The 16,325-nt window shown below is 38.8% G+C and overlaps 1 protein-coding gene across 21 annotated transcripts in view; it reads left to right on the top strand.

Moving 5' to 3' along the window:
• Nucleotides 1-16,325, top strand: part of DLG2 (discs large MAGUK scaffold protein 2) — a 1,063,600-nt gene that overhangs the window by 827,206 nt on the left and 220,069 nt on the right. For all 21 annotated transcript variants that reach the window (XM_076328370.1, XM_076328369.1, XM_076328371.1 and 18 more), the window contains one exon: nucleotides 852-1,008. In XM_076328370.1, the coding sequence (XP_076184485.1) occupies nucleotides 852-1,008 (157 nt within the window). The remainder of the gene's footprint in view (nucleotides 1-851; nucleotides 1,009-16,325) is intronic.

Genomic DNA, 16,325 nt, shown 5'->3' with positions numbered 1-16,325 from the left:
GCATGTAGAGTAGAGATTGGGAAATGGAATACCTGGGACACTTTCTCAAGGATGCTACCTTGATTGCTTAGGAAGGTCACCTCTTTCTGGACATAAGTTTTCCCATCAGTAAAATGCATGTTATTATGTTTACATCCTTTGTGGCATATTTTCAATTTACAGACGGAAAGTGCTGTATGAGATGTAGCTGTTATTATTTATTGATTTCCATCGTAATGAACAACTTTTTAAACCAGTAAGACAAAAACAGATAACCCTCAGCCTGGTTCAGTGACGAAGCTGCTGTGTGACTTTACAATTTCAAGCTCCTGATAATATCAAACGAGAGTTTTTCATGAGATTCGGCTCTATTAACTTGATCATACAAATGTTATTTGCTCCAAATCTGTCAGGATCAAACACACTTGCCACTGCTTTGCCTAGAGTTTTAAATTTTTTCTTTGTTCATTTGTTTAAAAAGCAAGACTAGAACTTAAAATAAAAAAGGTACCATGTAAAGATTGATTCTACTTGTATATATAGTACTGCTATAAATTAGATTATAAAATATCTTCAGTGTTTTGGTTTTTCTTTTAATAAATCCATCACTTAACTTAGTGAAGATGACTCCAGTGGGCTGAAATTAATAGAGGTGTTTGGATTCAACCATGAGGAAAAAAAAATAATGCTGGTTAATTCCTACCTTATCTGTTCTCCAATTAACAGATTTATCTTATTTGTTAAATGGATTCTTTAGGCGATAAGAGGCCATTGTGTCTTAAGCAAAATATAGTATGCTTAAGATGCCTTGAAAAATGCATACACACTAAGAGTTTTGAATGGATAAACATTATCATTTTGTTTCTATACAGAGAGCCTCGAAAAATCATCCTGCACAAGGGCTCCACAGGACTTGGTTTTAACATTGTGGGAGGAGAAGATGGGGAAGGCATTTTCGTGTCTTTCATCCTAGCAGGCGGGCCTGCCGATCTCAGCGGAGAACTGCAGAGAGGAGATCAAATTTTGTCTGTAAGTATTTGTGTTGGGCTTTGCTGGCCAACTACTTAATCTTGTTCTTTGTCTATACTGCAAGGGACACACAAAGAAGTCTTTTTGGTTTCCATGTTGTGAAATCCAAGCTGGAAACGGTTTATCATTGAATATTTTGTTTCTTTCCTCTTGGTTTTTATTGCATTTGTTAATGGTGTTACCTGCACTTAGCTCAGAGACCTTTCCCTGCTTAATGCTATCTACAGTATGGCAACACCACAGTGCAGACCTCATCATCTCCCAGTTTAGCCCATCATCCAATTCCATTTTGCCCAAAATGCACTACTGAGTCCAAAGCTATTTCTCAATTTCAGCTTTTCTTTGAGGAGAAAAAGCAGTAGGATGAAATCATCTGGACTGGGGGTGCCATCTAGTGTGCACTAAACTGCTTAGCAAACGGCCCAATACAAGAAGGAGATTAATTAGGTTATGTTAATTATCTCTGTGCCTCTAATGAATTTGATGATCACTCTGAAACTCATTTTCAAATTTTAGAGGATAAAAGGCTTTGTAGCCTGAGGTTATATTTTGCATACTTAGTCTCAAAAACATGTTTTTAATTTTTCTTTCATGTATGTATTGACAGCACGCATTTAAAACACAGGCTCTGTCAAGTAATTGAACATCTGAATGAAACAATCTGAATGTAAAGGATTTTGAATGACAATGAAAACCTTGAAAATGTAGTTAAATAGCCATTCACATTATGCCACCTTAGAGAAAAAAGAAACTATCCCAAATTGATACAGTTGTGGCTGTTTCATTCGAAGTACATAAATAGCTTTAAGGCAAAGAACTGAAACACAGGAATTCTTCATCCCAGATGAGTGATGGACCCACCAGGCTGCAGTGTCACTCTCACTCCTGCTGTCGTGCTTTCTGTCCCTGTGAATCTTGCATCCTTGGCTGCACTTTGGTTAGCGTTGGGGTAGAAGATGGCTTTAGCCTGGATGGTTTGTGGCATGGTTATGCGGCACTTTCCTGGTCAATGTTTAAATCCCTTCATTGAGGAAGCCGGAACTGGTTTTCCTACATTGCTAAGGAGTGTCTTGGCCACTGGCCTATTCTATGAAAAGTGAATTTACCTTCCACCTGTCAAAGTTCTGGTGTGAAAAGGTGTCTGGGGCTGCTTTGTGATATATGTGGAAAATCTGGCGAGTTAGCACCAAAGGGATTCAGTAACCTGAAGTTGTGAGGACCGTAATAGTTTGTTTTATCTAGACCTGTTCCTTCAAAATGCTTTAAGAAAATTGAGAATGGGCAAGTAAAAGATGTTTAGGTGCCTTAGAGAGATCTCTAAGTAGAAAGTTCATAGGAAACTGCAAGAAAACCAAAACAGACTCTTGTGAGGTTATCAACCTGAAGAGATAAGGAAGGGAAACAAGAACAGAGACAAGAAACCCAAAGAGTAGAAATAGAAATTTCTTCAAGACAATTATGCAATTTATTTTTCTTTGGCTAGATGCGGCAAAATAAGGCTGACCGAAAGAGCACTATGAGATCAAAGCCTTTCACAATACATAGAATTCAGAAATCCAGCAGCTCAGATGCAAATTTAAAAGTCCATTTTCCTTTATTTTTAAGCAAGGGTGTATTTAGCACTGTAGGATACTGCCACAGTTAAATTTTTAACCCTGATTTTTGTCTGTTTCATAACAATGTTTTCCATAAGTTCTAATTAAAGTTACCAGTGTTGCTGCAGCATTTACTTGTCATGCAAGAGTAGTTTATTTGTTCATTGAGCAGAGAGGGATGGAAATTATTACTAAATTAAACTGCATGCATATCCCCAGGCAATCACCAAGTCAGGCACTGCTGGCTTATTTAGTCACAAATAACTATTATGAATCCATTTTTCCATATTCAAACGAAACAAATTTCTTGCACAGGCTACTTTTAGAGCTGATTAATCTTAGACTATTGTCTGGTGAAGGGTCCCAGACACCTTAATCTTATAAAGGCTGCACAAAGTAGGTCTGTTTCTCTCTGTTTATTCTTTCTTGTCTCGTCCCTCAGAAACACTTACTTCCCTACTGAAATAGTTTTCCCATTTGTTTCTCAAAACATGACAAATCTGACTTACCAAGAACAAATAGTACCCTCAAAGCTAGTATTTCTAATTAACTCAGGCTTGGTTAAATTTCTTTGGGACAGGAAGCATAGTAAGTGATTTAAACTTTGGAGATGTGGATTTAATTCTCTGATTTTGCTGTTGTGACCTTAGGCGAGGTGCTTTATTTTTTTTAAGCCTCCATCTTCTGCATGGAGGAGGAGGTTCACAGCAATTTCTTAATTCATGCCTGTGCTGTGAATATGGCAAAGTGTTGACTGGTTGAGAGAGGTGTATACTCACCTTCGGGAAGGTACTTATAAAAATACCTTAAATAGACTGCAAATCCATGAGTTAGACCCGACAAAGGTAGGAAGATGCATTGCCTTTGAGTGACACACTGGATGTATATATAGTCCCAGAGTCAGCCCACAAGGCTTGGACAAATCCCATAACCCCTCTGCCTCTCTGCCTGCCTGCTCGCTGGTATGTGCTAGGGAAGGGTCCAAGCCTAAAGCCCTCAGGGGGCTCTATGAAAGATTATGCCGCAGCCTTGGCTCCATGGACGAGTGAAATTTGAGTTTATTTTTCCCAAATGCCACCAGATGGCATCACAGGGTAAGTAGTGATCTGCCTTTGGAACCTGGCTAAAACCTTAGGAAAAGCAGTGATAGCCGTATTTTTCTGTTTTCAGTTCATTGACTGGAAATGTTTAAAACTTATCTCAGAAAGCAGGCTGATATTCCCAACGCTTCTGTGCAGAGAGACAAAATGAATCATATCTGAGCCTTGAAGGCAAATTGAAGAATAATGGAAAACGTTCTGTTTCAAATGGTAAAACTTTTCAAATAGCAAAAAAAAACACTATAGTATTACATTCACAGTAAGCTGGCTTTTTCCCCCTAAAAGGTAGGATTTTTTTTAATGCTCATTTCTTCTTGCTATAATTCATCATGCTCTTGTGAATTTCCACCAAACTAAACATTTTCCTTCTCACTTCTGAATGTCTTCAAAATGTAGTAATGCGTACATCACCAGTGTACATTCATCACTATAACAGAATTTATCCCTCCCTGTAGTATTGTCCTCTTATTAAGTAGAATGTAAATATTATCAAGTAGCATTTTGAATACTAACTGACATCAAGACTTGATTTGCTAGGCACTGTGTACACACATTAACTTGTGTCTCAGACGTGTATAACCCAAACAAAACAGCTCAGAATATCAATGGAAGTATTATTTCAATTTTAGAGCAGTGGAAATGAGGTGCCGTTGTGTCAATTGATTTGTTTAAAATCACGCGAGAAGTCTGGGCCAAGTCTAGTCTCAGAGGCTGTTTGACCTAACCCCAAGTTCTCCATCTGTTAGGAAAATGCAGGCTCTAGTACAAATAAAATGTAGTGTTCCTTGATGCCATCCTTGCAGTTTAAAATTTCACTTCCAATGCTAAAGGATATATTGGCTACTAAAATACCAATAGGAACCCAGTGTTGCGTAGCGAAAATCACCTGCATGAGAACAAATTATTTCCAAGAGCCATAAGCATAAAATGGCCACACAGTGCATACACCCTTGCTGACAGAAAGCAGTACCAACTTGAGGAAAGAGGTACAAAGTGAATACATTGTAATTCTTAGGGGAAATTCCTGGGGAGGCAGGAGGAGGAATATGGTCCTATTCAAACAAAAATTGCTACACCGTTTTTTGCTTTACAATCTCAAATCAAAATGATGATAAAACACACCTACTTATTTTAGGTGTCTTAACCTGTATGCTTCAAAACACTTTCAGTGTCAAGTGGGCAAATCTATCTATAAGTACAGTACCTAAAGCACAGAGAGTTAGTTTACACATGCAAGTTCAGCAGCAAGATGCAGATTTACAATTTACACGCAAATAATTAGTGCATGTTGCTCCTTGAATTCCTATGATGACATTGTTTTTCAAACAGTTTTATAATTTTCCATAAGACTGCATCAAGTTAAAAATGTGTATAAAAGAGAGAATTAAGGTGAATTAATAGCATAGGGAGGTAACAGCAAGTATTAGCAATTGAATCTTAACCTTTGAAATTACTGAATTTTGTGTCTTTGGAAAAGACTAAACCTGAGAATAAGATACTTCAATTCAGACATCTACACGCTTGCTGGGTGTCTGGTTGCTCTTAAAGCCAATGGAGGCTAGAGAATGATTCATCTGGCCAACTATGAGTTGTGTAGAGCGAGTTGAATCTCGCTGTAGGCTTTATTGCCTGTATTGATTCGGTATCCATTGACTTTAAGCTTAAACACTTACCACATGCACACATGTCTATATTTAGGTGTCTTAAACTGAATCTCACATTTCATGTGTGTTTGCCCTTATAATAGATGGTTTTTTCAACTAACATCGTGCTTGCTTCATCACAAAGAAAAGTAAAGTAAAATTGTGGACCATGAAAGCAGTAACAGTTTTATTTCTTTCTCCCATAGAAATACTTTAGTACTTTGTGGTTCACAACAGTAGGATGAAGCGTGGCTGGTAGCCTGAAAGTAGATTCAAGGGAAAAAGGAGATTGCTTGCTCAGGAGCAAGATTGCTGCTCCCAAGCAATGCATCCCGCAGATTACCTTAAGGAAATAAAACAAGTTTCCTGAAGGGTAATTGCTCAACAGCAACAGGAAAAATACCAGAAAAAGAACAGGCTGCACTGTGAAGGTGCAGGTAGTCCTCTTGTAATGCTTCCATTTTCCCTACTGTCTAACCTGAATCGGATGAATGAAGTTAACCAAATTCTGTATGATTTTCCTCTTGATCTGGCATAGTACCAGGATGTATTCGTATATGGGGAAAGACAGTATCTTTTTTCCCCTGCTACTTTCTGAGAATCAAATAACTATGCATTGGGAAAGGGCTACCAGAGATATTCTGTGGGGTTTTCTGTCATTGGTTCATGACGTTATATATAGTTAGTTTGCAACGCTGGTATTTCAGCATCTCACTTCAGTACTGTCTCTGGTCTTTTACACAAGGTTCTCCCTCGTATAGGGAAGGTGATCTCTTATATTGATCAGATTTTTTCTTGTGTCTGTGCATTGTCCTGTTGTCATTTTTTGTGAGATGTTTGCTTTCCCTTATGAACAGTTTAAACAGTTCTTTCTGCTTAGTTCCTCCCACACAACTCCTACCCACCTTCTCACTCACATCTTGTCGTGGTTTAACCCCAACCAGCAGCTAAGCACCACACAGCCGCTTGTTCACTCCCCCCCACCTCGGTGGGATGAGGAAGAGAATCGGAAGAGTAAAAGTGAGAAAACTTATGGGTTGAGATTAAGACAGTTTAATAATTGAAATAAAATAAAATGAAATAAAATAAAATAGTAATAGTAATAAAAGAATATACAAAGCAAGTGATGCACAGTACAATTGCTCACCACCCACCAACCGATGCCCAGCCAGTCCCAAAGCAGTGGCCCCCCCCGGCCACCTTTCCCCAGTTTATGTACTGAGCATGACGTCCCATGGTATGGAATGTCCCTTTGGCCAGTTGGGGTCAGCTGTCCTGGCTGTGTCCCCTCCCAGCTTCTTGTGCACCTCCAGCCTTCTCAGTCGGCAAAGCATGGGAAGCTGAAAAGTCCTTGACTGGTGTAAGCACTACGCATCAACAACTAAAACATCGGTGTGTTATCAACATTGTTCTCATCCTAAATCCAAAACACAGCACTGTGCCAGCTACTAGGAAGGAAATTATCTCTGTCCCTGCCGAAACCAGGACAGAGATTCTATCAAATTCTGTGGCCTTTAGCTGCACTTGTCCATAAAGACTACCTTTATGTTTTTAACATTAACGCTAATTAGCCAATAGGAAAAATACAACTATGTAAACTTGTTTTGTAGTAATCTATAGAGCATTTTATGTTATATATTGGGAATGTTAGTATATAATCAGTGCAGTGACGTAAATGGGTAGATCAATTCACATGATTGGACTGTTTTAAAGAAGTATACCTTGTTTGAAAAATCAAGGGAGAATATGTTGCCAAATTTATCCAAGTGATAAATACTGCATGGTAGGTGTTATTTGTGATAGATCTGTAAAAAGAAAATCTCTGGAGAGAAAGGGAGCTGAGAGCACAGGTGCTGCCACATGTTAATAGGATAACACCAGCTAGAAGGGCAGGTAGGTTAAGCTCCTTAGGAGCAAATAGTGGATTAATCTAAATTCAGGCTTTGTTAATACTGGGAAGCACAGGGCATATAGCCCTTTAGGCTCCCTCTGTAGCTAACAGAAAATAGTAGTACAATTTACTTTGCCATAAAGTAGACATTTTACACAGGTCAGATGACCACTGTGCCATTGGTCAGATGACCAAGTGTATATTTCTTTTCACTGATTATAGAGAATTTGAATCTTTTTATTTAAATAGATCCCATCCCAACTGACCAAACATTTGTGAATCTTTTTGGTGGGGAATATATAAAAAGCAAGTATAAGTCAGATAATTCCAGATTTTATTCTGACCAGTAAGGAAGAATGGCCTGAAAATGGGAGAATGAAACACAGCTTGCCCTTGAGTGACCATATAGCGTAGTGGCAAAGTTTATGATTTTGTGCTGGAAGGGAATGAGGAAGTTCAGAACAAGTAACACGAACTTCGAAACCAATCTGCTGTGCATTCACAGCTGATGTGGAAAATCCCACAGGGAGCAAGTTTTAAAGTAACAGTTAATTCAGAAGTGGTAGTGTTATTTTAAGAAGAGATATTAAGAGCACAGTGAAAAAGGGAATGATAGCGAGTGTAGTAAGAAATAAACCTCGGTACTTGAGAGCCTTTTGATGATATGAAACTCAGGTAAACAACATTCAAAAAGTGGAAGCTGAGTCAAGTCACTGTGGTTCTAAAAACTTCAATCCTAAAAAATTATAAATGTTCGGTAAAATTTTGGGACATATTTAAAGAAATGGTTTATTTAAAAAAAAAAAACTCTTTTTTCCCCCGTGAAGACTTGGAGTTTAGAACCTGTGTCAGGAAAGCCCTAGCATCCTCCTTGACCATAAAAATTCACTTTAATGAAGTATGAACTGTGTCAATGTAAACACTACCATCTGGAAATACCCTTGGAGAAGAGAGCTGGTAGCAAACTGTTTTTCAGTGTTGTTGATAAATATACAAGAACTGATGGCTGGAAGTTGAACTTAGATATATTCAGCCTCGAAACATGATGCGCTTGTTTTGTAGTCAGGGTAACTGGGTTATATTGCCATAGAAGCTCGTAGACTTGTCACTTTGGGACTTCAAAATAAAACAGATGACTTTCTAAAATAGAAGCTTAATGGAGCTTCTAGGGAAAAATTTACCACCTCATATGCTGGAATATATGGTGACTATAGACCTCCCTTTTGTCTTTTATTAATCTAGGAATCTGTCTTCCGGCTAGATTTCTCTCTCCTCCTCTCTCTCCCTCCCGCCCCCATCTTTCTGCAATCTATAACATATATTGCAATTGCCTCGATGCAGTAACTGTTTCCTAAATTAACTCTGACATTTCCAAGCACATGATCAGAACCTAATAAATTATATTAACAATTCTCATGAATAAGGTATGTCTCTTTTTGCCAAGCAGTGTTAGCTATCAGACCTGTCAGTTATGTGTCATGCAAAGCTAGGAAATTGGCCTAGACTAGAGGCTATGTATTTTTGCTGTGATGAAATCATCAGTTGCCTCTAAAACATTCATTTTACAATTGCCTTAATGAGTAGAAATGATCTGATGCTGGATTGCTTGCTCTTCAGCTCCTAATAGTTTAAGGAGTTCACATTCGGTTCAAACATTGTGACTTAGCAAATTTTGTTTTAAGACTGTCAAACAGAATTACGTCACATCTGATACATTGAAGATTTGGAGTGAGCTTTACAGCCCTCACTGTAGCCTTACTGTCAGCCTCACAATGAAGAAAAACTAAAAACACAAATTTGAAAGCCAAACTGCTACCGCTGGACAAAATGGCTACATCCCTGAGCTTTATGCATTCAGAGATTTGCCCCGGGCTGGACTTTTGCCTTGTACTTAAACAGACTAGACTGCAGGCATCATTCTGCTCTACTGCCCAGTAAGTTTTTGGTTCCTGCGTGATTAAAAAAATTATCATATGACACAAGCTGCAAAATAATAGAAATTGGCCATCCATTAAATAGGGTGTTTGAGGGATATCTACAAGATTTTTTTGGAGGAGATTTTGGAGTTCCTTTTGAAAAAAACAAGATAGATACGCCCTTTATCTGAACAAGCAAGTCACCAGGACAATAACAAAAGCAAAACCACTTACAGAATACAAGAGCTATTTCCTTTCCATTGGTTTTAAAAAACATTCTTTATTTGAGACTATGGAGCATCATCTATTCAAAATGTCTGTGTCACATAACCCTAATCGGTAGACCCACAAATAAACTATGAATGTTGTGATTCAGGCAGTTTTAATATAAAAATGTAAGCACTGAACTTCACCTAGAGCTGAAGATTCCAGGTAGCTACCATTCAACCATTGATACATTGCCTCATGGGCACTGGATTGAATTCAGTATAGATTTGCCATGACATAAGCCAATGGCCATCTCGCATCTCACAGGCCATATTACCATATTTTGTGGACGTGGAAATATGGAAAAGCCTGTCAAGTGGAGATCAAGGCAAGGATTTCAGTTTTGGAATTTGCCACTAACTCAGTGCTTGGGATCAGACAAGTCACCAATGCTCTTCTGTCACTAAGCAGCCTCTAAAATCATTTTACCTTTGTATTTCAGTTCCTGAGTAGCTATTGCTTATTGGCTTCAGCTGGAATTAAGTTCTTATCATCTTTGAGTTACAAGGCACTTGTTGAAGTGGAAACCTTTACTTCATTTCAGAAGCAGGAGAATTGCAATAATTATTTCTGCTTATACCATCCTTTGAAATTCAAATGTGAAACAAGAACCCTGCAGCATTATGAGCAAAACTGATCAATGGTAGTTTAGCTATATCCATATACCGGAAGGAAAAATACCATTTAGAACTGTGTGGAAACCAAGGTATATGGAATAACTGCTACTGGTAGGGGAATGCCTAAATGACCCAGGATGAGAGCAGGAGACAGGGAAATCCAAATGCTGAAAATAGAATTAGGGAGAAAGGATTAATTCAGAAAGGCAGGAAAGTGAATGGAAGTGACAGTCGTGTAAAGTAAAAGCTGTAGGAGGGAGGAGGGACAGTCTGATATTTTATCAATTTGGAGTAGGAAGACAGCAGGAACTGCGAAGGAGAGTGAATTTGTGAAGGCACACTTGGGTTGAGAAGATGACACTGTAGTGAAATCCATGAGATTAGGTGGTGGCAGAAATATAAGGGTGTTTGAGTGACCATGCAGGAGGATGGAAGCTAAAAAAGCAGCAACTAGATTTGAATTTAAGAGCTAATGATTTTAACATAAATCTCCATTTTAACATAAATGAATGTTCTTACTAAGCATTGTGTTTGACAGATGAGTGTTTCATATATAAAATTAATGAAAAATAATTTGTATGTTTATTTAAAAATTAGTTAATAAATATCGGCCCGTGTTATTAGCTAGCATGGTACTCATTATGATATTTTTCATTGGCAATATCTGTTGTCTTAGTATGAAAAGACTACATGTGCACCTCTGTCTAGACTTTACCATTCAGCAATGAGACAAAATACCATTAGAATCATAGAATCATTGAATCATTGAGGTTGGAAAAGACCTCTAAGATCATCGAGTCCAACCGTCGATCCAGCACCACCATGTCCACTAAACCATGTCCATAAGTGCCGCATCTACAAGACTTTTAAATACCTCTAGGGATGGGGACTCAACCACTTCCCTGGGCAGCCTGGTCCAATGTTTAACCACTCTTTCAGTAAAGAAATTTTTCCCAATATCCAATCTAAACCTCCCCTGGCACAACTTGAGGCCATTTCCTCTCGTCCTATCGCTAGTTACTTGGGAGAAGGCATCATTCAGTCTGGCATCATTCACAAAAGCTACAATCACGTGAGAAGCAGATCTTCTATCAGAAGAATTTCTGTACAGTTTGGATTAAAAAATAAGTCTTTGACTATGGTTATAGGCTTAATAGGTACCATTTGGAATGATTCATGTAGTCTGGTGAGTCATAAAGCTTGTTGGTTCCTACTGTAAATGCAGTGTATGCAAGACACCTCTTGAATAACATAATATTAATTTTCTTCCTGCTTCAAAGATGTAGTGCTTTGACACCTCTTTCAGCTGATTTAGCTGCCTTCTTAAACTTCCTGGCAGAAAAAGGCATACTAAATGATATAGCTTGTATCCCCACAGTGGTTCTTGTTTTCCAGAGAGAGAAGAATTTGCCTCTTGAATGCCCAGCTCATCAGAGCATAAAGACCAGCTTACTAGAGGCAGAAGTCATAACTCTTAAGGTAGCAAGACAGGGGAAATTGAAAAGGTCATTGAAATTGCTAGCCCATAAAAAGAGAAAAAGAGAGAAGGAGGATGCTGGGCATGGAGAACAGCAGACATGACACGATATTATGTTTTCAGTGGAGTTCAGGATGAGATAACCACTGTGCCTATATATGCCAAACTAAGTAGTTTTAACTGATCAGAAGAAAGGGTAGGCACAGAAAAGATTAGGAGAAGTGAGAAAAGTGAGAGAGAAGCAATAAAGTGAGCCTGAAAATTTAAAAGCTGAGCTGGAGAGTGAAGACTCTTTTCCCTCTGTGCATTTCTCTCTTCTTCCTACTTCTAAACTTTTCCTTCAGTAGCAAGGCAAAAACTCTCCTATATACGGCTGAACATGAGCCGGCAGTGTGCCCAGGCGGCCAAGAAGGCCAATGGCATCCTGGCCTGTATCAGAAATAGTGTGGCCAGTAGGAGTAGGGAAGTGATCGTGCCCCTGTACTCGGCCCTGGTGAGGCCGCACCTCGAATACTGTGTTCAGTTTTGGGCCCCTCACTCCAAGAAGGACGTTGAGGTGCTGGAGCGTGTCCAGAGAAGGGCAACGAGGCTGGTGAGGAGTCTGGAGAACAAGTCTTATGAGGAGCGGCTGAGGGAACTGGGACTGTTCAGCCTGGAGAAAAGGAGGCTGAGGGGAGACCTCATCGCTCTCTACAACTACCTGAAAGGAGGTTGTAGCGAGGTGGGTGTTGGTCTTTTCTCCGAAGTAACAAGCGATAGGACGAGAGGAAATGGCCTCAAGTTGCGCCAGGGGAGGTTTAGATTGGATGTAAGGAAAAATGTCTTTACTGAAAGAGTGGTGAAACATTGGACCAGGCTGCCCAGGGAAGTGGTGGAGTCCCCATCCCTGGAGGTATTTAAAAGACGTGTAGATGAGGCGCTTAGGGACATGGTTTAGTGGGCATGGTGGTGTTGGGTTGACGGTTGGACTCGATGATCTTAGAGGTCTTTTCCAACCTCAATGATTCTATGATTCTATGATTCTATATCTGCATTTCCCCCCCTGGGGTGCCGTTTCCCACGGCCGTGCCCCCGGGTGGGGTTCCCGGAGCTGTCCAGAGCGTGCTCTGCTCTCCGCCAGCTCCCTCCTGCAGTGCTCTGCAGAGCTTCAGCCTCAAGCTGGATGTGTGGACCTCGCTTTGCAAAAAGATGGCCTGTCCAAGCTGAAAAAGATTGCTGCTCAAGCGAGGGCTGTACTTTGGCGACATGATGAGTCTCTTAGAATTCTTGTACTTTTCGCTGGACTGTATCAAGTTGCCAGAGTTGTGTGGGCTAATGTATAGAATGATTATGCCACCTGCTTGTGAGGAATGTTTTCCCCAGATGTGTTGAGGGCAGGTCATCCCTAATGTGTGTTTTTCCAAGGTTCCCTGTCTTGCTGGAACACCGTACTTCCATCCCCTAAGGGTTGATGCTATATATTCCATTTCTAATAACTAAGCAGGACTGCTGGAGAACATGGCTCAGCTTTCCTCTCATCTCTTGTTAATGTGCTTGAGAATACTTAAGTTGACATGCGAAGTTAAGGCAGCTAAATAGGGTTCTTTGTGCCTTCTCTTAATGCAAACAGTGGCAATTCTGGCTGTAGAATTGTCTTTATTCAGACTTCTGTTTGCTTTTTTCAGACACCAAAAGCTCTTATGAGTTCAACAAATAAAAGAATCCAGCCACAACTTGAAAAAATCTGCTGTATTTTTTTTTCCATGGTAAAAAGGTGCCATTTCTTCACCATTTAATTTACTGTATAAAAGCACTGTACTATGTCAATGACATTTCAAAGAAGAAATGAAATCTTCTATGTTTCCTCCCCAGAGAAGGGATGTGTTTTTCCTTTCCAATTCAACAAGACATTCCAAGTGTTCATTTAATCACTGTACAAACACAAAATAAAGTGACCTAAATAAATAAATGGCTAAGTAAAACAGATTGTTCTGCTACCCTCTATTTGAATGACCTACATATGAATCATGCTCAAGCATTCTAACAGAAGACCACCAGACTGTACTAAGTCTTTAAATGGCGCTGTTCAGAATTGAACCAATTTGTGCTAATATGGGCTATTCAAATATTTTAAAGGGAATATAACTCTTCCAATTTTAGAAGAGTTCAATCTATCCAAAATATAAATTCTACCTTTCATTTAGATTATGATTCAGTATTTAATGAAGTAGATCATGCTTTAATTTGAGTCAATGAATGCAAAGGCAATTACTATAATTACTGTGAACTATAGTTGCATCTTTTTCTCCATCTCAGTTTAGTTTTGTCTGTAGTTTTAAACTATAATCTTCCACTGCAGCACTTCTCTTTGTTTGTAAGCTTTCTCACTGCTTTTTGCCGCAGCATACAGAAGAGACAGACATCTGTATAAGCTGGAGGCTCTTCTTACTTCCATTATGTCAAATTCATTTTGGAGTTAAGCATCAGAAATTGTGCAGTCAAATTCATTCTGGGCCAGGACATCAGGATTGTGCGGTCAAGCTCAGAACGGCAGTGTTACTTTGCTTATTGTATAATGCTTCATAAAGGAAGCCAGCCCGTTCAATAAAGAAAAAAAAAAAAGCAAAATTAAACACCTTTGATACGTATTAAACTTTCCTGCACACACTTGCAACTTTTTCTGGTATTTTTGTTTCTTTTACTGATTATTCTTAACATAAACAGCATTAAATTAATGGAAAGCAGTAACAGAAATAAGATTTTTACAATTTGCAATGTAATCATGTCAGGAAAAAGCATCACCGCACACAATTCTTATAATTAAAATATTGCTTTGGAGGAAGAGGCAAGGGAGACTGTTACTTGTTTTATTCCTTCAGAAACTCTTGTTCATTTTGGCCCGAGGGTAAGAATTTGATTAAAATGTGTAAATTAATGGTGTCTTACACCAAGATTTAATGTTGCTACATGAATATGCTGTTTTTCAACTAGAAGATTTGGGACTTGATTATGTTTGCTTTTAAATATTAGGAAATGATACCCAGAAATCAAGTTAACATCTACTCTTCTTGTTTTTTAGAAAGTCAGACTAGGTTATAAGTCCTTTCTAAATTTAATGCCTATTATTCTGCAGTGAGATCCTGTCGGGTATTGGTGAGCAAAATAGCATGCAGACAGACTTCTACCTACCTATTTGGCAATGACTGTTTGATTTTATTCTGCAGCTGTGCGTCTTCAAGAGGGAGATCACTATTTTGGCAACCTAGCGTAGTCAGGTTGTTTACCTGGTCAATGTTACTTAATCTGTTTTGTCTAGCTTGTTTATCATCTTGATAAAAATTGCAGAAGATGATAGAATTGATGTGTTATTTTCTCTCTGACATTTCTTTTCCTTGCTCTTTTCATTTCAGCCACTCAGATCTGTAAGTCCTCCTCAAGTGTCCATTCCAGCCCATATCCTAGCAGAGAAATGAACTTAATTTCAGAGAAATTCACTCACTATAATGTGTTGTGTTTGCACCTTAGGCAATCATTTCTTCCAGAATGAGCATGCAAAGGGCAGAAATTAGTCAATTGTCATTTCAGTGGCTCCGTGTTGTTCTGTGGAAAAGTGAAAAAATGTTTGTGTAACTTAACTTTGGTGGAATTCCTGTCGTATTTATATTCTTGACGCGTTATTAGGATCTTAGTTATTGGATCACATATAGATAGAACTATTGTTTTTCAGAGGAGAAGGAGAATAAGCATGTGGTTTCTTTATTCTTTCACACATCTTCCCCTTCTATCTACAGAGAGATTATGAAGATTTATTAATGATTTTTAAAACTTCATGTTCTGTTAACACAAGTCTTACAGACCACCACAATGTTTTCCTATATTGCTTAAGAGAGGCTTGTGTTCTCCTGAAGTCTACAGTCTTCAAGCTTAAACCTAAACAAAATTACTATTTTTTTTTTCCTGGACCTTCTAATACTGACCAGGTGACATCATCTATATCAACCTCCCCAACTCAGGAGCTCAGGAATTCAGGAATGTTCCTTTAAGATTTTCTTCAGTTCGTCCTATTGCTTCTTTCTCAGGACTCTCTCTCAAGGAGTCCGGTTATGAAAGGGAAAAACACATAGATAAAAGCCAGGCTCTCTATTAAAGGAAAGGTGACTTGGCTTCAAAATTGTCTTCTTCAGAGACATGGAATCGAGGCTGAGGTTTCCTTTATGGCATGATATAGGCACTGTGCTGCCTAAACTTAAGGACCCTGTTCGGACCTCCACAGTACCAAAGCTGTGACTACAGTGCTGAGTTAGTGAGTAATTGTAGTGCTGGTACATCCGTGCCCGTGGCAGTGCAGCATCAAGTGTGGTAACACCATCACTGAGTAAAAGCAGGGCACACCACCTCTTTCTTCCACAACAGTAGCCTAAATTGTGCTTCTTTCAGGAAGTTTGTATTCTCCACAGAGGTTGTAAACTAAGTTCTAATTGACACAATATTCCTCTTTAGGTATTTTCAGTGTTGTGCATTAAAATATATTAGATTTTATGGCACTGAAAACTCTGATTCTCTCCATCGTTCTTTTTAGAATGCACTTAATTACTGCCTTCTATGATACTATATTCCTAGACTGAATTTCAGCGAGTTTTTTCCAGGGGTCTATGTTAGTCTTGCCATCCACTGAACTTGAGGTTTATGTACACAACTTTGATGAAAGTATTTCAACCTTTGGCTCATTTTTTTTGAAAGCTTCTATCAGCCATTTTTACGGCCATTGCTTTCAAACAGGAAGATGGGCCAACTCTGGTGTTAGACAAATTATGAAGTTTATTATCTTACAT

This window comes from Aptenodytes patagonicus, chromosome 1 (assembly GCF_965638725.1).
Source record: "Aptenodytes patagonicus chromosome 1, bAptPat1.pri.cur, whole genome shotgun sequence".
Classification (NCBI taxonomy): Eukaryota; Metazoa; Chordata; class Aves; order Sphenisciformes; family Spheniscidae; genus Aptenodytes; species Aptenodytes patagonicus.
This window is presented reverse-complemented; position numbering and strand designations above follow the sequence as displayed.